The sequence below is a fragment of the Scyliorhinus torazame genome, chromosome 18 (genome assembly GCF_047496885.1).
Source record: "Scyliorhinus torazame isolate Kashiwa2021f chromosome 18, sScyTor2.1, whole genome shotgun sequence".
Classification (NCBI taxonomy): domain Eukaryota; kingdom Metazoa; phylum Chordata; class Chondrichthyes; order Carcharhiniformes; family Scyliorhinidae; genus Scyliorhinus; species Scyliorhinus torazame.
Window position 1 is genome coordinate 16,222,872 of NC_092724.1, and position 24,736 is coordinate 16,247,607.

At 50.6% G+C, this 24,736-nt stretch overlaps 1 protein-coding gene across 2 annotated transcripts in view; it reads left to right on the forward strand.

Moving 5' to 3' along the window:
* The window catches only part of LOC140394972 (insulin receptor-like), a 284,928-nt gene that overhangs the window by 201,804 nt on the left and 58,388 nt on the right, over positions 1–24,736 (forward strand). For both annotated transcript variants that reach the window (XM_072482239.1, XM_072482240.1), the window contains exons 4-6: positions 4,382–4,524; positions 19,083–19,227; positions 22,065–22,279. In XM_072482239.1, the coding sequence (XP_072338340.1) occupies positions 4,382–4,524; positions 19,083–19,227; positions 22,065–22,279 (503 nt within the window). The remainder of the gene's footprint in view (positions 1–4,381; positions 4,525–19,082; positions 19,228–22,064; positions 22,280–24,736) is intronic.

Genomic DNA, 24,736 nt, shown 5'->3' on the forward strand with positions numbered 1-24,736 from the left:
AAATTCACGCTCCCTAATAATAATTATAACCTTCATTAGTGTCACAAGTAAGCTTACATTAACACTGCAATGAAGTTACTGCGAAAATCCCCTAGACGCCCTGCTTCTAGTTTCCTGTTCCGTGATGTCCTCCTTGAAAACCACCTCTTTAACCAATCTTTTAGTCACTCCTTCTAATATCTCTTCCTTTGGCTCCAGATCTATTTTTTGTTGTTGTTGAGTGGGTTAACCCTGCTGCCTCACGGCGCCGAGGTCCCAGGTTCGATCCTGGCTCTGGGTCACTGTCCGTGTGGAAATTGCACATTCACCCCATGTTTGCGTGGGTTTCGCCCCCACAACCCAAAGATGTGCAGGGTAGGTGGATTGGCCACGCTATAATTTCCCCTTAATTGGAAAGAATGAATTGAATACTCGTAATTTTTTTTTAAAGTACTTAATTGGCTGTAAAGCGTTTTGGGACATCCTCTGATTAATGGACAGCCCTACGTAAATGCAAGTCTCTAGTCTGTAGGTCCTTCTGCTTTAAAGTGACTGCGGGAGTGACAGGGGTCTCGCCTGCCAGGTGGAGCCTCGTGTCTTGGGTTAACAGCCTAATGACCTGCTCCTGACTGCTCTGCTCGAGAAAGTCTTCCCTTAATTGGAGGCCAATTAAGTCCTCAGTATCTCGCTTTGAACTGCGTTAATTGTGTAAAAAAAAAGAAAAAAATTCAGATTCATAAGATTGAATAAACGCCGGCTCAACCCCATTTCCTAAATGATCTTTTATAATAACCAGGCTATATTCTTGATTCTGAATCATAGGTTGATAAAGCTCTGTCCAGGCCATTGGCTATATCTGAAACAAAAGAGGAAATGCTGGAAAATCTCAGCAGGTCTGGCAGCATCTGTAGGGAGAGAAAAGAGCTCACGTTTTGAGTCCGATGGCTCTTTGTCAAAGCTTTGACCCTCATCCCTGGTAAATCTCTTTTGCACTTCCTCCAAGGCCTCCGTTACCTTTCTATAGAGTGATGCCCTGAATTGAACACGCATACTTCAGCTGAGGGCGAACTGATGTTTCAGCAAGATTTAGCATTGCTTGCCTTTGTGCTCTCTTTCTCTATTAATAAAAACAAGGATTCTGTATGCTTTTTTAAACAAACTTCTCAACTTGTCCTGCCACATGCAAAAATGTGTGTACATATGCTCCCGGATCTCTCGGCTTTTGCACCCCCTTTAAATTTATGCCGTTTAGTTCACATAGCCTTCCCTTATACTTCCTACAAAAATGACTCACTTCACACTTCTCTGCATTGAATTGCATCTGCCATGTGTCTGCATATTTCACCAGTCTGCCTTTGCCCTACTAAAGTCTGTTACCATTCTCATTGTTTGCTGTGCTTCCAACTTTTATATCATCATAGAACCATGGAAAAGTTTCAGCACCGAAGCCGGCTTTTCGGCCCATCTTGTCCGTGTCTTCCTCCACCCGGCCTGTAGCCCAGAGCACTTAAGGTGCAGATCCAGGTGGTACTTGAAACAATTTTGGGTCGCAGTGAATTCCAGACTCCCACTATCCTCCGCGTAAAAGGTTCTTCCTCACGTCCCCTCTACACCTTCTGCCACTTATCTTGAATCTATGTCCCCTGGTTCTAGAGTCCTCCACCAAGGGAAACAATTTGATCCTGTCCACCCTATCTCTTCCCCTTATGCCCCAAGTCCAGGTTACTAATATATGTTGAAAAGGGAATATTGATCTTCGGGAACACCAGAGAAACCTCCCTCTCGTTTTTCAAATAGCTGGTCACCACTGCTCCCTGCTTTCTGTCTCTTAGTCGAATTCATACCCCTGCTGCTGCCACCCCATTAATCCCATCAGTTTTAAATCCACGCGGTGCATTATCAAATGCTTTCTACAAGTCCGTGTGCACAACATCACCCGCTTTATCCTCATCAAACCTCTCGGTTACTTCCGCAAGGAACTTGATCAAGTTGTTGTTATTTTTAAATGTTGTCAGTCACTGTCCCAACCTTAACTCAAAAGAAAAGGTTATCAGTGCCTTTCTGCCTCAGAATTTATTTCTTCAGTTGGACTGGAAGCGAAGCGTTCACAGATCAATGCCAAACAGCTATGCCCCTGGTCCGTTGAAGGAATCTGCTCCAATCCCTGAGGAAAGAGGATAGTGGAGTGTATCTGTGGCTCTGAGTCACTGTCCGTGTGGAGTTTGCACATTCACCCCCCACAACTCAAAGATGTGCAGGCTAGGTGGATTGGCCACGCTAAATTGCCCCTTAATTGGAAAAAATTAATTGGGTGCTCTAAAATTTCCAAAAAATGCCTGGTGCGGAAGGTTGCATTGTAAAATGGACAAGGTAAGCTATGGGTTTTCATGTGTTTGCGTGAGAGACGAGTTGAGAGAGGCCATTCGATCCATCAAGTTCATTCTTCCGTGGGCGGCCAGGGTCACCCACTTCACATCCGCTTAGTGCTGTGCGGATGACACCAGATTTTCTTTTCAATCTATACTGACCTGCCCCGAGAGTCAGTCCTGAATGTGCCTTTCAGCAGTTTAATTCCATGTTTGTTTCCATGTGTTCTGATTGAGCTCAAAATTAGTTTTTAAGATTGAACCTTTCCATTCTCTTTTGTATCTTGTTCATCTCTACCAGGTCCCTCCCTTTTCATTCTGAAAGTTGAGCTTCCTCTACCCTGTGAAAGAAAGATGTCTTACAACACCATGTTAAAGTCCAACAGGTTTGTTTCGAATCACTAGCTTTCAGAGCACTGCTCCTTGGAAGGAGCAGCGCTCCGAAAGCTAGTGGTTCGAAACAAACCGGTTGGACTTTCACCTGGTGTGGTAAGACTTCTTACTGTGCTCGACCCCAGTCCAATGCCGGAATCTCCACATCATGGCAATGAAAGAAAGACTTTAATAAGGCCTCTTTTATGACACTGGAAGTCAAAAGCACATTGCAACCAATTGAGCCCTTTTGAAATATTTCCATCGGTTTAACATCGGAAATACAGCTCCCAATTTGTGGCAAAGCAAACTCCTGGGAACAGCAAATAACAAGATGTTTTTCACTGATGTTGATTGAGGAATGAGTGTTGATCAGGATACTGGGGTGAACTCGTCTGCTCTTCAGAATAGTGCCGTAGCTTTTTAAGAGAGCAGATCAGCACTTGGTTTAACTTCTTATCTGAAATACGACACTTGTGACAATGTCAGCATTCTCTTGGTGTTACGCAGCAATGTTGGTCACTTTGGCTCCGATCTTCCATGAATTGGCCATCATTGTCATATTGCTGCCCCGCATCGAACTTCTTCACACCCTCTTTGCTGCTCTGCATTTCTTTTTAAAAATAAATTGCGAGTCCCCAATTAGTTTTGTTCCAATTAAGGGGCAAGTTTGCGTGGACTAACCTGCACATCTTTTGAGTTGTGGGGGTGAGACCCACGCAGACAAGGGGAGAATGTGTAAACTCCACACGGACAGTGACCTAGGGCCGGGAGTCGAACCGGGGTCCTCAGCGCCGTGGTCCCAGTGTTAACCACTGTGCCACGTGCCGCCCCTGCTCTGCATTTCTAACCACATCACCGGCTTCTCCAGAAATGCTGAGTACAGTGTCCCTCCGGGAACTCCGTTGCTGCACTATAGCTTGGGGGTGGAGGGGAAGGAAGACGAGCCGCACCCCCTTTTTATGGCACTGGCTGCCATGTGGCAAGTTTAAATGCACAGTGTTAGCGAATGGGTGAGTAGGTGGCTGAGGTAGGCGGGTAGGGTAGGTGAAATACGCGCGGAGGCAGATCAGGTTAGAGCCGAACCAGATGGTCGGGCTAGGTAGCCGGGTGGTTGGGGGAGGGTAGTTGGTGCATTGGTAGGGAGTCACTGCGAGTAATTGGGGGTGGGTTCTATAGTTAAGCAGGCGTTTGGCTAGTATTTTTCTGCCTAACATTTTGTTGGGAACTATTCGGTAAGTCCCATGGAACTATCCGAAGTTTCCGACTCTAGCTCAGAGTTGGCGAAATTCACAGAGGGTCCTGGGATGTAGGGGAATTTCAGGTTGGATGTTGGGTGCCAGGAATACCGACAGGTCCCAACGTGCATGGTGGGCTGTGCATCCGGTCTCTGCCGATCTGGAGACGAGAGGTTCTGGACTCTTTATGCCTCAGGAGTGGGGCTTGAACTGGCAATCTTCTGATATGGAAGGTCAGGGTGCAACCATTGAGTCAAGTTAACGCTTGGATTCGGCTATACAGCTGCAGCAGGAGCAGGCGTTTCCCTCGTGACCAGATCTGAATGCGAGCGCTTAAGGTGCGGCCTGAACAGACTCTCCAGTTTAGGAGTGATGAGCTGAGACTTGTGCAGCTCCTGGTAACCAGAATTTCCTTTTCTTTGCCAGCCTCCTCTGCGTGCCTTGCACTGGTCTTTGTCCAAAGGTTTGCATGGTGAATGTAAAGACCATCGAATCCGTGACGGCTGCTCAAGAGCTGCGAGGTTGCACCGTCATCAAAGGCAGCTTGGTCATCAACATCCGTGGAGGAAGTAAGTGCCAGAAGTCGCGACGTTGTCTCAGAATGTTGTTACAGTTTTCGTCTGCAGGTATTCCCAACGTGAGGGAGCCCACAAGCCGGTTTCTGAAGAAAACCTTTTTAATTGCAAGTTTATTAGTCTGCAGCTAGAGATTGTGTGCAGAATACAAGGAACGAGAGATGACACATTATTTACTTTAATGGGGGACGGAAAATGTAAAACGCAAACACTTTCCAACAGGAATAGAATAATAACTTGTGCTTTCATTAAAAACAGTAATTACCTTTACCATTTAATTTGCTAACATTCTGATGGTGATGCCATTCCATTAAGTTTTTCCATTGATGGCTTGATTAGCATCCATGCTTGCCAGTCTTTTTGTAACATTCGGTTGGGTGATTCACACAATACCCTTGAATTGGGCAGAAGAACGTCAGGCTTGCCTCTGCTCCTTCTAGGAGCTTTTACTGTGATGCTATCAAATTATGGCTTCTGTTCATGATGGCAACAGGAGAAGGCCATTCCGCCCCTCGAGTCCGTTCAGTCATTCACTCACAAGAGTCGTTACAGTACTGAAAGTAGCCATTTAGCTCATTGAGTCCATGTTAGCTCTTGGTGGAGCATTCCAGTCAGTCCCATTCCCTCGCCTATCACGGCAAGCCTTCGAGAGTGTTTCCCCTATGGCAATGCCCTCCAAGGTTAACATGGTTCAATAGGAGAACGCAAGGCGGAATCTTCGCCAAAGTGGTATGATTCCATTTATCTGTCTTAGCTCTATATTCCTTGGTAAGCTCACCTCACAATCACAGTCTTCAAAGTTGTTGCAGAATGTTAAGTTCAGTGCGGTAGGTTTTTATAAAGTAAAGGTGCTGAAAGAGGGTGTGCAAGTGTCATAAGTGTTAAGACTTGGATGCTAAGTGAAGTCTCCATGATTGAATCTTGGGTTTGGGAGGGTGAAGGATCAGCCTTGTGCTTTGGACCTGTGACAAGCACAGCCTCAAAACTTAGGCTTTGACTTACCTGGGGTAGCCGAGTGAGAGAACTCCAGACCCTTGTTTGAAGAGACAGAGTGGCTCTGTAAGACCGATGGGCAGATGTCGCTCACCTACTTAAGTGAAATTAGGGTAGAACTGTCGCAGAGTGAACCTAAAATGCACAGGTCACAAACCTACAGTGCACAGGTCACCAACCACTGACCTGATCAGGACCTAGGTACGATTGCACTGGACAGGAACAATGTACAGGCTGTGTACAGTACCCTTGATCGCCAGCTGATAGCAGTGGGAGAAGCCAGTGGAAACCTGCACATTGTTACTCTGCATTAGTCAGGTTAATAGAGGAAGGTTTTCCGCCTGCCTGGTCCTGTTTGAACCATGTCAATCATGTAACGTTCTTCCAATAAGGGACACACTCTGAAACTTGGGTCTCTCGAAGGACCTGAACTTGTAAGCTCTACCAAGAGACTCAATGGGCCAAATTACCTTCTCTGTGCAATAATGACTCTGTGACCATGTGAAATGGAAACAGAAGGTACTTGGCAAGAAGGGAACTGTCAGTTGACAGTCCAATTGGCAGAGAAGATAGACCAGCCGGAATAAGAAAAGAGAATTTCACGCGGAAAGGTACACCATGCCTTGTTTTTATATAAATTTCGAGTACCGAATTCTCCCCCCCCCCCCCCCCCCCCCCCCCCCCCCCGGCAATTAACGGGCAATTTAACATGACTAATTCGCCTACCTGCACATCTCTGGTTGTGAGACCCACACAAACACGGGGAGAATGTGCAAACTCCACACGGAACGTGACCCGGGACCGGGATCGAACCCGGGTCCTCGGCGCCGTGAGGCAGTAGTGCTAACCACTGCGCCACCGTGTCGCCCCCGAGTACAGCATGCCTTTAAGTAAAAGATACCGTAGGATGTTTAAAGAATAATTAAAGTTATTAAAAGGCTATTCAAAATTGTTGGAGGATAATTTAATTTCCCCAAACGATGTATTGAAATTGTGTGAAATTTGTAATGACGCTAAAACGGGGCCTAACTGTCTTGAGGAAAGGGAAGGTGAAACGAGCAATAATGTGTGTTAATTGGTGTCTAAAGTCAGCACTTGCAACTGATCAGCAGTAGTTGTTTGCCAGACCTTTTTGCTGTTTAAAAAAAAAAAAATGATTTCCTTTGCGAAGCAAATTAATAACTGTCGCCAGGACCCTGCTATTTAATTATCATTTCCCAATCGTAAATAGCTTTTAAATGTTTACCTTGGGATCGACATCATGACCAAACCACTTTTAAATTGGTCGAACGTGTCACAGTTCAAATGGGGAGAGTAGCTGAGAGGGGATAAAGCAAGGATTAGAGGCTTTAGATTGACTCTGCATTTGGACAGGCAAATAGAAAATTACCTAAAGATTTCTCATCAAGCTAAATAGGGTTCCAAATTTAATGGAAAAAGTGTGCATCTTCTAGATGCGTAATGAATGAATTGACAGAGCAGGTCGTAAAGGATCCAAGAAAGAGGGCAAACTTTATGCTTTCATTTGTTATTTCGACCCCAAAGCCAGTTGAAGAATGAAGCTAGACACCAATACTTTTCTTCATAATAGGTTTATTTATTTTTTTAAAATAATTTTTATTAACGGTTTTCATAAAATAGAACGGTTGCCACCGCCTAAAGAACCCTTGTACCGACCCTCTCAAGGCGAATTTCACCCTCTCCAATTTAATGAACACCACCATATCGCTGATCCAGGATTCCACGCTTGGGGGCCTCGCATCTTTCCACTGAAGAAGAATCTTTCGCCGGGCTACCAGGGACGCAAAGGCCAGAATTCCGGCCTCTTCCGCCTCCTGCACTCCAGGCTCCTCTGCCACCCCAAATATTGCGAGCCCCCAGCCCGGTTTGACCCTGGATCCTACCACCCTCGATACTGTCCTCGCTACGTCCTTCCAAACTTCCTCCAGTGCTGGGCATGTCCAGAACATCTGGGTGTGATTTGCTGGGCTCCCTGAGCACCTAACACACCTGTCCTCACCCCCAAAAAATCGGCTCATGCTTGTCCCGGTCATGTGTGCCCTGTGCAGCACCTTAAACTGTATGAGGCTGAGCCTCGCGCACGATGAGGAAGAGTTCACCCTCACGAGGGCATCTGCCCACATCCCTTCCTCAATCTCCTCTCCCAACCCCATCTCCCACTTACCTTTCACCTCCACCACCGAGGCCTCCTCCTCCTCCTGCATCACCTGGTAAGTTTCCAAGATCTTCCCCACTCCCACCACCCCCACCCCACCCCGAGAGCACCCTGTCCTGTACTGTGTGTGGCAGTAGCCGCGGGAATTCCACCACCCGCCGCCTGGCAAACGCCCTTACCTGTAAGTACCTGAAGGTGTTCCCCGGGGGGAGCCCGTACTTCTCCTCCAGCTCACCCAGGCTCGCGAACCTCCCATCCACAAACAGGTCCCCCAACTTTCGTATCCCTGCCCTGTGCCAGTGGTTCCCCCGTAATGGGGTCCACGCCGAGGCCCCCCCCCCTGTGCTGCCTTCACTGCCCCAAAACTTTGAAGGCAGCCACCACCACCGGGCTCGTGGTATATCTCCTTGGAGGGAGCGGCAGCGGCGCCGTTGCCAGCGCCCCCAGACTCGTATCCACACAAGACGCCGTCTCCAGCCTCTTCCATGCAGCCCCCTCCCCCCTCCATCACCCACTTGCGCACCGTCGTCGCATTGGCGGCCCAGTAGTACCCACAGAGTTTGGGCAGCGCCAGTCCCCCCCCTATCTCTACTCCGCTCCAGGAACACCCTTCTCACCCTCGGAGTCCCTCGCGCCCACACAAACCCCATTATACTCCTGTTAACCCGCCTTAAAAAAGCCTTCGGGAACAGGCACTGGAACAGGAACAAAAACCTTGGGAGCACCGTCATTTTGATTGACTGCACCCTACACGCCAAGGACAGCGGCAACGCGTCCCACCTCTTGAACTCCTCCTCCATTTGCTCCACCAGCCTTGTAAAATTAAGCCCATGCAGGGCCCCCCAGCTCCTGGCCACCTGGACCCCCAAATACCTGAAGCTCCTCTCCGTCTTTTTTAGTGGGAGCTCGCCAATCCCCCTCTCCTGGTCCCCAGGATGAACTACGAACAGCTCGCTCTTCCCCATGTTGAGCTTGTACCCCGAAAAGTCCCCGAATTCCCTAAGAATCCTCATTACCTCCGGCATTCCTCCCACGGGGTCCACCACATACAGCAGCAGGTCGTCCGCATAAAGTGACACCCTATGCTCCTCCCCACCCAGCAACAACCCCCTCCAGTTCCTTGACTCTCTCAGTGCCATAGCCAGGGGTTCAATCGCAGTGCGAAGAGCAGGGGGGGGACAAGGGACACCCCTGTCTCGTCCCTCGGTGCAACCGAAAATACTCGGACCTCCTCCTGTTTGTGGCCACACTCGCCATCGGGACCTCATACAAAAGCCTAACCCACCTGACAAACCCCTCCCCAAACCCGAACCTCTTCAGCACCTACCACAGGTACCCCCACTCTACCCTATCGAAGGCTTTCTCAGCGTCCATCGCCACCACTATCTCCACCTCCCCCTCCCTCGCCGGCATCATGATAACGTTCAAAAGCCTCCGCAGATTCGCGTTCAACTGTCCCCCCTTCACAAACCCCGTATGGTCTTCATGGATGATCTGCGGCACACAATCCTCAATCCTCGTGGCTAAGACCTTCGCCAGCACCTTGGCATCTACATTTAGCAAGGAAATCGGTCTGTAAGACCCACATTGCAGGGGATCCTTGTCCCGCTTCAGGATCAAGGAGATCAGTGCCCGGGACATCGTCGGGGGCAAAGCCCCCCCACTCCCTTGCCTCATTAACGGTCCTGACTAACAGCGGGCCCAACAGGTCCATATATTTTTTATAGAATTCGACCGGGAAACCGTCCGGCCCCGGTGCCTTCCCCGCCTGCATGCTTCCTATCCCTTTGATCAGCTCCTCCAACCCAATCGGGGCCCCCAATCCCGCCACCAGTCCCTCTTCCACCTTTGGAAACCTCAATTGGTCCAGGAAGCGGCCCATCCCTCCCTCCCTCCCGTGGGGGCTCGGATCGGTACAATTCCTCGTAAAAGTCCCCGAAGACCCCATTGATGCCAACCCCACTCCGCACCACACTCCCTCCCCTGTCCTTAACTCCCCCGATCTCACTAGCTGCGTCCCACTTCCGAAGCTAATGCGCCAGCGTCCGGCTTGTCTTTTCCCCATACTCGTAAATCGCCCCCTGGGCCTTCCTCCACTGCACCTCCGCCTTCCTGGTGGTCACCAGGTCGAATTCGGCCTGGAGGCTGCGCCTCTTCCTCAACAATCCTTCCTCAGGCTCTTCCGCATACCTCCTGTCTACCCTCACCATCTCCCCCACCAGCCTCTCCCTCTCCTCCCCCCCCCCCCCCCCCCCCCCCCCCCCCCCCCCCCGCTCCCTCCACTCCTTGTGGGCCCTAATGGAGATGAGCTCTCCCCTCACCACCGCCTTCAGTGCCTCCCATACCATCCCCACTCGGACCTCCCCGTTGTCGTTGGTCTCCAAGTACCTCTCTTTACTTCCTCGGACCCGCTCGCTCACCTCCTCGTCCGGCAGCAGCCCCACCTCTACGCGCCACAGCGGGCGCTGGTCCCTCTCCTCCCCCATCTCCAAGTCCACCCAATGCGGGGCGTGGTCCGAACTGGCTATTGCCGAATACTCAGTATCCTCTACTCGCTATCAGCGCCCTACGCAAAATGAAAAAGTCGATTCGGGAATAAGCCTTATGGACATGTGAGAAGAATGAAAATTCCCTAGTCCCCGGCCTTGCAAATCTCCAAGGGTCTACCTCTCCCATTTGGTCCATAAATACCCTCAGCACTCTAGCTGCTGCCGGCTTCCTACCCGTGCTAGACCTGGAGCGGTCCAGTGCCGGACCCAACACCGTGTTAAAGTCTCCCCCCCCCATTATCAGGCCCCCCACTTCCAAGTCAGGGATCCGACCCAACATACTCCGCATAAAACCTGCATCGTCCCAGTTCGGGGCATACACATTGACCAGTACCACCGTCTCTCCCTGCAACTTACCACTTACCATTATGTACCTACCGCCATTAACTGCCACAATGCTCGACGCCTCAAATGACACCTTCTTTCCCACCAAGATCACCACCCCTCGATTTTTGGCATCCAGCCCTGAGTGAAACACCTGACCTACCCACCCTTTCCTCAATCTTACCTGGTCTGCCACCTTCAGGTGTGTCTCCTGAAGCATAACCACATCCGCCTTGAGCCCCTTCAGGTGCGCGAACACGCGGGCCCGCTTAACCGGCTCATTCAGTCCCCTTACATTCCAGGTTATCAGCCGGATCAGGGGGCTACCTGCCCCCCCCTCCCCCGCCGACTAGCCATGACCCCCCTCCTCGGCCAGCCATGCGCCCGCACCCCACACCCGGCCCGTTCCCCACAGCGGCATACCCCCGTCTCGACCCCCCCCCGGCTAGGACTCATCCTAGCTGATTTACTCCCCCCATTGCACTTCCGCAAGTCAGCTGACTCTTGCTGACCCCGGCCACTCCCGCCTCTCCTTCGACTCCTCCCATTGTGTGGCACACCCTCCTCTCCCGTACCCATCCATAGGCTCTCCCCCTCCCCCTTCCGTTCTAAGCGTGGGAAACAACCCTAGCTTTCCCGGCCCCTTCCCCTCCAGTCTTCAGCGCGGGAAAAAGCCTGCGCTTTCCACCTACCAGGCCCTGCCACCTCTGACGCAGCTCCTTTTACAGGCCTGGTCCCCTCACCCCTGACTCGGGCCTCCCCCTCCCCCGCACGGCCCCATCTCACCGCCGTCCACACCTCCTGTTCCGTTTACCTAACCCCCTCCAAGAGCCCCCCACCCCCCGAACAACCCAACCAAAACAGTGCCCAACCCGCCCCAGCCACCCTCACCGACCCGAAAGGGAAAAACACAGAGAAAAAGAAACCCGGAGCAATACAAAGGCCCCCCTCTCGAAACAAAAGTAAACATAACGTATCAACCGCAGTCACAAAATCGCCCATCCCGACCCTCAATCTGTGTCCAACTTCTAGGCCTGAATAAAGGCCCACGCCTCCTCCGGAGACTCAAAATAATGGTGCCGGTCCTTGTAGGTAACCCACAGTCGCGTCGGCTGCAACATGCCAAACTTCACCCCCTTCCTGTGCAGCACCGCCTTCGCTCGATCGTACCCGGTCCTCCTCTTCGCCACCTCCGCACTCCAGTCCTGGTATATCCGAACCTCCGCGTTCTCCCACCTGCTGCTCCTCTCCTTCTTAGCCCACCTGAGCGCACACTCCCGATCGACGAACCGATGGAACCTCACCAGCACCGCCTGCGGAGGCTCGTTAGCCTTGGGCCTCCTCGCCAGCACTCTATGGGCCCCTTCCAGCTCCAGGGGCCCCTGGAAGGACCCCGCTCCCATCAGCGAGTTCAACATGGTGACCACATAGGCCCCCACGTCCGGCCCCTCCGGGAGGCCCAGAATCCGCAGATTCTTCCGCCTAGACCGATTCTCCATCTCCTCGAACCACTCCTGCCATTTCTTGTGGAGCGCCTCATGCGCCTCCACCTTTACAGCCAGGCCTAAGATCTTGTCCTCATTGTCAGAGATCTTTTGTCGAGCCTCGCGGATCGCCACCCCCTGGGCCCTCTGTGTCTCCAGCAGCTTATCAATAGAAGCCTTCATCGGCTCTAACAGGTCCGTTTTAATCTCTCTGAAGCAGCGCTGGATACCCTCCTGCTGCTCCTCCGCCCCCCTGCATCCAAGCTGCCTGGTCTCTGCCCGCCACCATTTTGTCGTCCTTCCCTCGCACCTTCTTCGGGTCCACCACCACCTTTTTTGTCGCCCCGCTCCTAGTTGAAGCCAAATACTGACGGAGAGCTGTTATAGACTCATTCCCACACCGGGAAATGTCGAAAAAGTGCCATTGGGGGCCCTGAAAAGAGCCCAAAAGTCTGTTTTTGTGGGAGCCGCCGAATGTGCGACTTAGCTCCGCATAGCCGCAACCGGAAGACCATAATAGGTTTATTAACAGAATGCAGCACTGCTCATGTCTGCTTCCTACCTACTAAACCGGTGCCCCAGCGATCCCTCTTTACAAGTGCTCGTAGTATTTAAAGAATGTCCTTCACCTGTGTATCTTTTTTATGAATTTAGAGTACCCAATTCCTTTTCCCCCCCCAATTTTGGGGCAGTTTAGCGTGGCCAATCCACCTACCCTGCTCATCTTTTTGGGTTGTGGGAGAACATTGGGAGAATGTCCAAACTCCACACGGACAGTGCCCCGGGTCCGGGACCGAACCCGGGTCCTCGGCACCGTGAGGCAGCAGTGCTAACCACTGTGTTTCTTATTAACACACCATGAACGTCTGAAACCAGACAATGTGATGAAACAACTGCAAAAAGCTTGAAGGAATTGAAGGATATATAGCCAAACAGTGAAATACAAGTGTAGAGATGGCTTACTGTGCATTGGTTAGGCTTTGCGTGGGATTTCTGTGTTCAATTCCTGTCACCTCACCACAAAGAATAGGGATGAATGACAAGGGAGAGAGGGTGGTGAACTTTGAGTTCTAGAGAGATGGCGGCTAGAGTGGGTCCTCGTTAAAGGATATAAAATATTAAATGGGATATAAAATAGAGATGTTTTCAAAAGAAACCAGGAGAGGAGAAGAGGATCAAAAACAAGTAGTTTGCACAGTGTGATGAATATTTGGAATAATCTGTCAAACTGGAAAACGATAAAACGGGTGGTGGGGGGGGGGGGGGGGGGGGGGGGGGTGACATTCTAAATGCAGTCGGATGCTGTAATATGTGAGTTTGGGTACGGGAGGGATGAACTTTGAAGGGCAATTGTTTGTTTCTTGTCCTTGGCTCTTGTACAATGGTACGTTTATGTGACAAAGTCCTTGATTGCGAAACACTTTTTTTTTGCTACTCTTTTTAACAGCTGAACAATCATGAAAGCGCTCTCTGTCCCCTGGTGTTTGATTGTGAAATTGCAGCTGATTTGTGAAGACGGAGCACTGTGGAGAAAAACTGTTGCCCCCTCCGACTCCTCAGACATTCATCACTGCATTACAAAGCGCTTCATAATGCCCACTTTATTTTTTTCTCCTCCATAATTTAGAGTACCCTATTCTTTTTTTTTTTGCAATTATGGGGCAGTTTAGCGTGGCCAATCCACCAACCCTGCACATCTTTGGGTTGTGGCAGAGAATGTGCAAACTCCACACGGACAGTGACCCGGGGCCGGGATCGAACCCGCGCCCTCGCCACCGTGAGGCAGCAGTGCTAACCACTGCGCCACCGTGCCGCCCCGTATAATGTCCACTTTGAAATGTACCTATTTGGTTCCCCTCTCTCAGTCTGCTTGGGAGCAATATTCTGCATTTACCTTCCTATCGGGGACATAGATTCAAGATAAGTGTCAGAAAGGTAGCGGGAACATGAGGAACCTTTTAACGCAGAGGGTAGTCGGAGTCTGGAATTCGCTGCCCGAGTTAATGGTGGAGGCAGAGACCCTAAACTCTTTAAGGAGTACCTGGATCTGCACTGTAGGTGCTGTGAAATACACAGTCTATGGGCTGGGTGCAGGAAGGCGGGATTAGAAAGAGCACCTGGGTGGCCTTGGGCTGGCATGGTCAAGTTGGACCAAAAGGCCACCTGTGCTGTAACACTTCTATGATATTGTACCACATTTAATATTTTATGTTGCTTAATGAAGTTCTTTCCCCCTTGAGCCGTCACTTTAAAAAAAAATCTCCATTTATAGAGCTTTCCCCGACCACTAGAAATCCCAAAGTGTTCAGAGCCAACAAAGTACTTTTGAAGTGTAGTCTCTGTGATAATGTAGCAAACAGGGCAGCCAATTTGCGCCAAGCAAACTCCCACAAACTCCCGCAATGATGATGTTTTTTTACAATGTTGGATGAGGGATAAATATTGGGCAGGACACCTGCTTTCCTCGAAATAGTGCCATGGGTTCTTTTACATCCATTTGAGAGGGCAGACGGAACCTCAGTTCAACATTACATCTGAAAGACAGCACCTCTGACAATCCAGTACTCCCTCAGTACTGCACTGGACTACACTTAACTTTTGCACCCAAGTCCTGGAGTGATATTTGAACAAATTTCTGACTCGGATCAATGCTATGGGAGAGCTGGTGGGGTAGTGGTAACGTCACTGGACTGGTAATCCAGAGACCCAGGCTGAAGATCTGGGGACAGGGGTACAAATACCATCATGGCAGCTGGAGGAATTCCATTAATTTTTTGGGGGAAAAGGGCGGCATGTGGTACAGTGGATAGCACTGGGACTGCAGCGCTGAGGACCCGGGTTCGATTCCGGCTTGGGTCACTGTCCGTGTGGAGTTTGCACATTCTCCCCGTGTCTGCGTGGGTTTCGCTCCCACAACCCAAACATGTGCAGGGTAGGTGGATCGGCCACGCTAAATTGCTCCTTAATTGGAAAAAAATATAATTGGGTACTCTAAATTTATATTAAAAATTTTTTTGAAAAAATACCCCTGGAATTGAAAGTTAGACTCAGTAATGGTAACCAATGGGCAGCACGGAGGTGCAGTGGTTAGCATTGCTGCCTTACAGTGCCAAGGTCCCAGGTTCGATCCCCGCTCTGGGTCACTGTCCGTGTGGAGTTTGCACATTCTCCCCATGTTTCCGTGAGTTTTGCCCCCCACAACCCAAAGATGTGCAGGGTAGGTGGATTGGCCACGCTAAATTGCCCCTTAATTGAACAAAATGAATTGGGTACACTAAATTTATTTTAAAAAAGTAATGGTAACCATAAAGCTATCACCGATTGCGGTAAAAGCCCATCTGGGTCACTGATGTGCTTTAGAGAAGGACGTCTGACATCCTTACAGGTCTGGCCTACATGTCACTCCAGACCCACAGCAGTGGACTCTTAACTACCCACTGAAATAGGCTAGCGGGTCAGGCAATTAGGGGTGAGCATGCAATGCTGGCCTTGACAGTGGTGCCCACTTCCCATGAAGGTGAGAGTGCTACACTCACACTACAGTTTACCGAGAGGTTCACCACCCTTTCCCTCGTGGCTTTAGCTCCCTGTGTCTGCGTGGGTTTCCTCCGGGTGCTCCGGATTCCCCTCACAAGCCCCGAAAGACGTGCTTGTTGGGCGAATTGGACATTCTGAATTCTCCCTCTGTGTATCCAAACAGGCGCCGGAGTGTGGCGACTAGGGGCTTTTCACAGTAACTTGATTGCAATGTTAATGTAAGCTTACTTGTGACGATAAAGATCATTAGTGTTAGATAATTGGAATTGGATAATAGAAGTCCAGGTGAATTCTGAACCACAAAATAAGAGCGTAGTATTTCAGAAGACAAAGATATTTTTAAAAGTAGAATTTGGGTGGGATTTACCGGCTGTCTACTCTGGCGAGCTAGTCCTGTCCTACGCTGGGGCACGGATTTCCTGCCGATGAGGGCTGCAGTCAGTGGGAAATCATAGAATTTACAGTGCAGAAGGAGGCCATTCAGGCCAGCGAGTTTGCACCGGCCCATGGATAGGGCACCCTAATTAAGCCCACACTTCCAACCTATTCCCATAACCCAGTAATCCCAGCTAACTTTTTTTTGCGCACTGAGGGCAATTTAGCATGACCAATCCACCTAACCTGCACATCTTTGGACTGTGGGAGAAAACCGCAGCACCCGGAGGAAACCCACGCAGACACGGGGTGAATGTGCAGACTCCGCACAGACAGTGCCCCAAGCCGGAATTGAACCTGGGACCCTGGAGCTGTGAAGCAACTGTGCTAACCACCGTGCTACCGTGCCGCCACTGTTAAATCCCGTTGACAACAGTGGGACCAGTAGATCGCGCTGGCAGGCCGCCTCCAGCGCCAAAAAAACACGCAGCGGGGTGGTGGGTAAATCCCACCTGTAATTGTTGTTTGTGCTTTGAGCCCACTTTCCACAGCTTCTTTTTCCTCTATTATTCCGCTGCCTCCACTTTGAGCTAGCCTGCTGCAGAACTGTGGGAGAGCAGCATGTCCGCTATCTATTCCTCAACGCATAACATCTGTTTCCATCTCCTACAACAGTTAAGATCAGGAACTGCTGTATATAACAGCATTCGGTGTGAACCCACTTCCTGCATCTCTGAGACCATGCTGACCTTAGATCATCTACTTTGCTAAAAATAAGTATCCTGCTTCCCTAATGACTAATATGTAGCTGAGTCCAAAAGACCAGGTTCGGCCCCGGTCTGTATGGAGTTAACTGATCTCAGTCGGCTAGTGGTAGGACGAGGCAAAACTACCAAACAAATGATAGTAATTCTCGCGCGCGCTCTCACGCACCTTCACTCACAACGCTCCTTTGGCGCGTTCTCACGAAGACCCCTACATGCACTTGCATTCATACTGGTACACACACTGACGTGCACAGACACACAAAGATATGCACATACGCACGTGCACACACTGTTGCGCGCACTCCCTTACGGATGCGCACATTCCCAAATGGTGCCTCGTTCAGACACTGTTTCTGCTAATTGTATGCTCCACATGCATGCATGTGGCACTCTGGTAGTATCTCACATGCAATGCTTTAACTTTCGCTTGCTCAGGCTCATGAGCAAAACTATGTAATACAATGGTTCCTAATATTTTTTTGTTTGCAAACCACCAAAAGTCTCATCAGCAGCTGTAGCTAAGAATACTAGCAACATTATGTATGCAAAATCAAACTCCTCCCTCTCTCTCTCTCTGTCTCTCTCTGCCTCTCTCTCTCTCGCGCGCTCTCTCTCTCTCTCTCTGTCCCTGTCTCTGTTCCTGTCTCTCTCTCTTTATCTCTCTCTCTCTCCCCATCTCTCTCTCTCCCCATCTCTCTCTCTCCCCATCTCTCTCTCTCCCCATCTCTCTCTCTCCCCATCTCTCTCTCTCCCCATCTCTCTCTCTCCCCATCTCTCTCTCTCCCCATCTCTCTCTCTCCCCATCTCTCTCTCTCCCCATCTCTCTCTCTCCCCATCTCTCTCTCTCCCCATCTCTCTCTCTCCCCATCTCTTTCTCTCCCCATCTCTTTCTCTCCCCATCTCGCTCTCTCGCCATCTCGCTCTCTTTCCATCTCTCTCGCCCCATCTCTCTCTCTCCCCATCTCTCTCTCTCTCTCCCCATCTCTCTCTCCCCATCTCTCTCTCCCTATCTCTCTCTCCCCCATCTCTCTCTCGCCCACTCTCTCTCCCACTCTCTCTCCCCCTCTTTACACCCCCTCTCTCCACCCCCTCTCTCCACCCCCTCTCTCCACCCCCTCTCTCCACCCCCTCTCTCCACCCCCTCTCTCCACCCCTCTCTCTCCACCCTCCACCTCTCTCCACCCTCTCTCTCCACCCTCTCTCTTCCACCCTCTCTCTCCACCCTCTCTCTCCACCCTCTCTCTCCACCCTCTCTCTCCACCCTCTCTCTCCCCTCTCTTCCCCTCTCCCCCTCTCTCCCCCTCTCTCTCCCTCACTCTCCCCTCCCCTCCCTCTCTCTCTCCCTCTCTCTCTCCTCTCTCTCTCCCCCTCTCCTCTCCCCTCTCTCTCCCCTCTCTCTCCCCCTCTCTCTCCCCCTCTCTCTCCCCCTCTCTCTCCCCCTCTCTCTCCCCCTCTCTCTCCCCCTCTCTCTCCCCCTCTCTCTCCCCCTCTCTCTCCCCCTCTCTCTCCCCCTCTCTCTCCCCCTCTCTCTCCCCCTCTCTCTCCCCCTCTCTCTCCCCCTCTCTCTCCCCCTCTCTCTCCCCCCTCTCTCTCCCCCCTCTCTCCCCCCCTCTCTCTCCCCCCTCTCACTCCCCCCCTCTCTCTCCCCCCTCTCTCTCCCCCCCTCTCACTCCCCCCTCTCTCCCCCCCTCTCTCCCCCCCTCTCTCCCCCCCTCTCTCCCCCCCTCTCTCCCCCCCTCTCTCCCCCCCTCTCTCCCCCCTCTCTCCCCCCCTCTCTCCCCCCTCTCTCCCCCCCCTCTCTCCCCCCCTCTCTTCCTCCTCACTCTTCCTCCTCACTCTCCCCCCTCTCGCTCTCTGCCCCTCTCGCTCTCTGCCCCTCTCGCTCTCTCCCCCTCTCGCTCTCTCCCCCTCTCGCTCTCTTCCCCCCCTCTCTCTCTCCCCCCCTCTCTTTCTCCCCCCCCCTCCCCCTCCTCCATCTCTCTCCCCATCCCCTCTCTCTTTGCACTCCCTTTATTGTGTCTCATTTCTCCGTGCCTCCTCTTCCCCATTCTCTCACTCTCCTGTCTGGACCCACCCCGAGACTCCTTTTCACTACTCCTTATGTGTCTCTCACTGTCCTCCCTCTCTGTGCGTCTCGTTCTTCACTCTCTTTTCTGTCTCTCTATTATGCCTAATGCCAGGAGAAACCATTTACAGCTATGGAGAAATGATGTTTCGGAAGATCTTGCTCTACTTTGAAGCCCTGCAGATTTAGTGCTGCTGTACAAGCACTGCCGTCAGTCGCCCTTGGCTGTGCGGTGGTAGCACTGTGGAAGAAAAATTATAATATCCTTCCTTGTCTTTTCAGCTAACATTGCAGCGGAGTTGGAAGCAAATCTGGGTCTGATTGAGGTGATCACCCGGCTATCTAAAGATCCGCAGTTCCTATGCTTTGTGTCGCTGTCTTTCTTCCGTAGCCTGAGATTGGTTCAAGGTGAAACTCTGGAGCCTGGGTAAGTTGTGGGAGCAACGCCTTTTGGCTACACATTTTTAAAAAATACACATTATTTTTTTTGATTTATAAAAAAAAAAACATGTAGAGTACCCAATTACTTTTTTAGTTTTTTCCAATTAAGGGGCAATTTAGCGTGGCCAATCCACCTAACCTGCACATCTTTGGGTTGTGGGGGTGAAACCCAAGCAGACCTGGGGAGAATGTGCAAACTCCACACCGACAGTGACCCAGGGCCAGGATTAAATGCCAGGTCCTCGGCGCCGCAGCCCCAGTGCTAACCACTGTGCCACATGCACCCGTTAAATATACAAATATAACCCTCGTACAATTGTTTGTCTCTTCTCTCATTCTCTCCTGTTACTGCACACTTTTTTCTTTTTGGTTTGTTGATCCCCAACTCCGGATCCCTGTTGTACCTTCACAGTTTGTAAGTTGGTAAGCCCTCCTTATAGGCCTGTTTGCTCGGATACGATGTGATGTGAGCGTTGAACTTAAAATGAATAATTGATCCTCTCCCCCCCCCCCCCCCCCCCCCCCCCCCCCCCCCCCCAACCTTCTGTCGTACCCTTGTTCCCAGTTCACCCCCTCCTATAATCGACAGTTCCATATATATGCTTGTATGTTACACGCTTTTGTACAGTGCACCAGGTCATGTTCTTCTTATGGCAACTATTTTTCCCCTTCAAGTCTTTATCGCAATCACTTGATGTGTGAAGATTATCACACGATTCTTGCCAACAATATAGTTGACACTTGTACCGCCTGTATTTTTATCAGAGCCAAGCCTCGAGGATACAATACAAACGCAGCCCTGATTTACTGAATTATTCAGCTAGTTTAAGCCCCCCATATTAGATTACACAAATAAGTTAAACCCTAGACCCTGAAATTGAGTGCTGTGTACAGTTTTGCTCTCCTTATTTCTGGAGGGACATACTTGCATTGGAAGCAGTTCACAGGAGGTTCGCTAGGTTGATTCCAGGTACAAAAAGGGGCTTGTCTTATGTGGAAAGGTTGAGCAGGTTGAACCTATGCTCAGTTGAGCTTAGAAGAGCGAGAGGTGAACTTGTTGAAACAGATACACGATTCTATGGGAGCTTGACAGGCAGATGCTGAGAGGATGTTTCACCTTGCAAGGGTATCCCCCAACAGTTTATTGATTAGATTTTATTGTTTTAAATTTGAGAGTACGCAACTGTTTTTTCAAATGAAGGGACAATTTAGCATGGCCAATCCGCCTACCCTGCACATTTAAACAAAAATTGAGTACCCAATTATTTTTTCCAAATAAGGGGCAATTTAGCGTAGCCAATCCACCTACCCCGCACATCTTTGGGTTGTGGGGGCAAACCCACGCAAATGCAGGGAGAATGTGCAAACTCCACACAGACAGTGACCCCAGAGCCGGGATCGAATCGGAGTCCTCAGTGGCGCTGTGAGGCAGCAGTGCTAACCACTGCACCACCGTGCTGCCCTACCCTGCACATCTTTTGGGTTGTGGGGGTGAGACCTACGCAGACAAGGGGAGAAACTCCACACCGACAGTGACCCACGGCCGGGATTGAACCCGGATCCTCAACGCCTTGAGGCAGCAGTGCTAACCACTGCGCCGCCGTGCTGCCCATGTTGAACAGTTCAAAGATAAGGGGCGCAATTCTCCCATCGGGAGACTAAGGCCCGACGCCGGAGTGAAAACCGGAGTGTTTCACTCCGGCGTCGGAGGCCGTTCCAGCCCCCTATTCTCCCCGTCCCCGGGGGGCTAGGAGCGGCGCCGCGTCATTTATGTGCGCCAGGCCTTGGCGCCACGTAAAAGCGGCGCCGTGTAAATGACGCAACCGGCGCCATGTAAATTACATCACCCGCGCATGCGCGGTTGCCGTCCTCCCCGCGGCCGCCCCGCAAGAAGATGGCGGATTGAACTTGTGGGGCAGGGGAGGGAAAGGAGGTCCTCCTTCAGAGAGGCCGGCCCGCCGATTGGTGGGCACCGATCCTGGGCCGGACTCCTTTTGCTACCTTCCCCCCCCCCCCCCGGTGCAGGAATCCCCCTCGCCCCCCCCCCCCCCCAACGTTCCCGCGCTGTTCCTGCCGGCAGCGACCAGGTGTGGACGGCGCCGGCGGGAACCTGTCGTGTTGGGCAGGACGCTCGGAGAATTGCCACTTGCCCATTACCAACGGCAAGCGGCGATTCTCCCAGCGGCCAGCCGTGATTCGTACTGCGCCGGTTTGGGAGGGGGCGTGGGAGAATCGCGTGCGGGCGTCGGGACGGTGTGGTGGGACTCGCGCAGCGCCCCGGGCGATTCTCCCACCCGACGTTGGGGGAGTGGGGGGGGAATTCCGCCCAAGAGGTCTCCTCTTTAAAACGTAAGTGAAAAGCTATTTCTTCTCTGAGTCATTTGTTCTGTGAAATTCTCTTCTGGGAGAACGGCGGAGGTTGGGTCATTCAGGGTGAGTTAGAGGATTTCTGATTGCCACGGCTTTGATTAACAAGGCACTCGAGGGTAATGGGAGGCACACAGAAAAACAGAGTTAAGGCCACAGTCAGATCAACCATGATCTCAATGAATGACAGCACAAACTCGATGGGCAGGATGACCTCCTCCTGCCCCTATTTCTTATGATCTTAATATGAGAGTCGAACTAAGGGGCGTTCCTGGTTTGTGTGGCTCATGTCTGCATTCAGCACACAAATTGTTCGCTAAACTGCTGAGGATGCTGCATCCCTCTTTAATTTGTCTTTCCTGATTTTAAATTAATTTCGAATTTACCCTGATTTTAGGTTTATTGAGAATCCAAATTTGTTTTCAACATGTCTTTTCCTTTTAATTTGAAATCCAGGAATTACTCATTCTACGTGTTGGACAATCAGAACTTGCAGCAACTGTGGGACTGGAAGAAGCACAACTTGACCATCTCCCAGGGCAAGATGTTTTTTCACTTCAACCCCAAGCTGTGTCTGTCGGAAATATACAAGATGGAGGAGGCTACAGGGACCAAGGGGCGACAGGAGAAAATGGACATTGCTCAGAAAACTAATGGAGACCAGGCATCCTGTAAGATTTAAAAATCATCGTAATACACGATCAAGTCACAAATGGCATGCTCAGGGTAGTTGCGTTTCAATGTTGCTCTGTGGTTGACAAGAGTACAAGTTAGTAATATTCACACTGCGGCTGACCCTTCAGTGTTAGTTAATCTGTATCGGGGTGTGTAAGACCGTTGGCTATGGAATAATTAAGATGTAGAGATACTTCTTGGTAATTACAAGGCTGGACAGCACGGTGGTGCAGTGGTTAGCACCGCTGCTTCACGACACCAAGGTCCCCATGTTCGATCCCAGCTCTGGGTCACTGTTTGTGTGGAGTTTGCACATTCTCCCCGTGTTTGTGTGGGTTTTGCCCCACAACCCCAAAGATGTGCAGGGGAGGTGGATTGGCTACACTAAATTGCCCCTTAATTGGAAAAAATGAATTGGGCACTCTAGATTTATTTTTTTAAATGTAATTACAAGGCAATTGCATTGCCCTCACCTGAACCCAGTTACTCATTGTGGATGTTGGTCTGTTGATTTCAATAACCCCCCCCCCCCCCAAACTGGTTTAGCACAGGGCTAAATCGCTGGCTTTTAAAGCAGACCAAGGCAGGCCAGCAGCACGGTTCAATTCCCGTACCAGCCTCCCCGAACAGGCGCCGGAATGTGGCAACTAGGGGCTTTTCACAATAACTTCATTTGAAGCCTACTTGTGACAAGCGATTTCCATTTCCAAATGGCCTCACATTTAGTCTAAGTCAAGGCACTGAGCCTCAGTCTGTGACCCTGGAAGCCACCATAACTCCTCATTAACTCATCTTGGGTTTGTTTGCCAATAGGGCTCAGCAAAAAGCAATCAGGAGTTGAAAGCTGGGCTGATGTCTCCCACTCTGGGGCACTGAGGATGTTTGCCGTGTGCCCTCCTGCCACCTGGCTATATCAAGACATTGAAGCACAGGCATAGGGGTGGAAGCTGGGATCTTTGTAGCTCAGCTACAGGAACCACAGGCAGGAGAACCCACTGTGGTTCATTGCTCTTAGTTCATGAGGATATATTAAGAACATATTAACAAGAGGGGCTATTCAGCCCCTCGAGCGTGTGTTCCATCATTCAGTGAGGTTTAGCTGATCTGTACCTTAACATCTACCACCTATCCTTTCATTATCTTGACTGGCAAAATCCATTATGCTCGCATTTAAAACCATTAATTGAGCTAGCGTCTACAACTTTTTGTGACAAAGCCTTTCCTATTTTGTCTCCTGAATGACCTGGCTTTTGATTTAAAGTGTATGCCTCCTAGTCTGAGACTTCCTCACCGGTGCAAAAATTTTCTCTTTGACTACCTAATCAATCGCTTTCAGAATCTTAGACTTATCTCGTGACACATGAGGTAGGCAAAGTACACGCTTGTGTCTTTTTTCCAGAGTAACTTGTTCCTAGGGACAGGCCGACAATCTATTGCCAGAGAGGTGCAATTCCACATCAAGCCGCCTGATAGGTGTTTTGGAAAGATTGATCATCAGCTTGTTTGTCCACATTATGAACGCACCTTCCTTGGCCATTCTGTCTTTGGGTGGGACTCGAAACCAGACGTCCTGGCTCAGAGGCAGGGATGCTACGCTACCCTTGCTTAATAACGGGATGGGGGGTTATGGGGGAAAGGCAGGAAATGGCAATGAGAAAAGTCTCAGCCATGATTGAATGGCGGAGCAGACTCGATGGTCCGAGTGGCCTCATTCTGCTCTTATGGTCTTATGGTCTTATGCCACTGCAGAATTCTGAGGTGCAGAGGGATCTGGGTGTTCTAGTGCATGAGATACAAAATGCTACTGTGCAGGTACAGCAAGTAATTAAGAAGGCTAATTGAATGCTATCCTTTATTAGGAGGGAATTGAACATAAAAGCTAAGGATGTTATGTTTCAGTTATGCAGCGCATTGGTGAGACCATATCTTGAATACTGTGTGCAGTTTTGGAAAGGAAGGATATTAATGCATTGGAGGCGGTTCAGAGGTGGTTTTCGGATTTAGGTTAGACAGACTGTTCTTGTTTCCACTGGAGTTTAGAAGAATGACGGGTGGCTTACTTGGAGTATATCAGATCCTGAACGGCCTCCACAAGGTGGACATGGAAAGGATGTTTCCCCTTGTGGGTGAGTCCAGAACTAGCAGGTACTGTTTTAAAATTAAGGGTCGCCCTTTTATGACACAGTGAGGAGAATTATTTTCTACGAGGGTTCTGCGACTTTGGAACTCCCTGCCGCAGATGGCAGTGGAGGCGGCGTCACTGAATATTTTTACGGTGGAGGTAGATTGATCCCCTTACCTAACAAAAATCTAAGGATAGCGGGGATAGACTGCAATGTGGAATTCGGTAAACTCAGACAGATCAACCATGATTAGACCCTTGTGGGACTGAAGTGGTCACAAACTTCTGATTCTGCACTGCAGCAGAGCTCCTTCGACAGCACTTTCCAAAC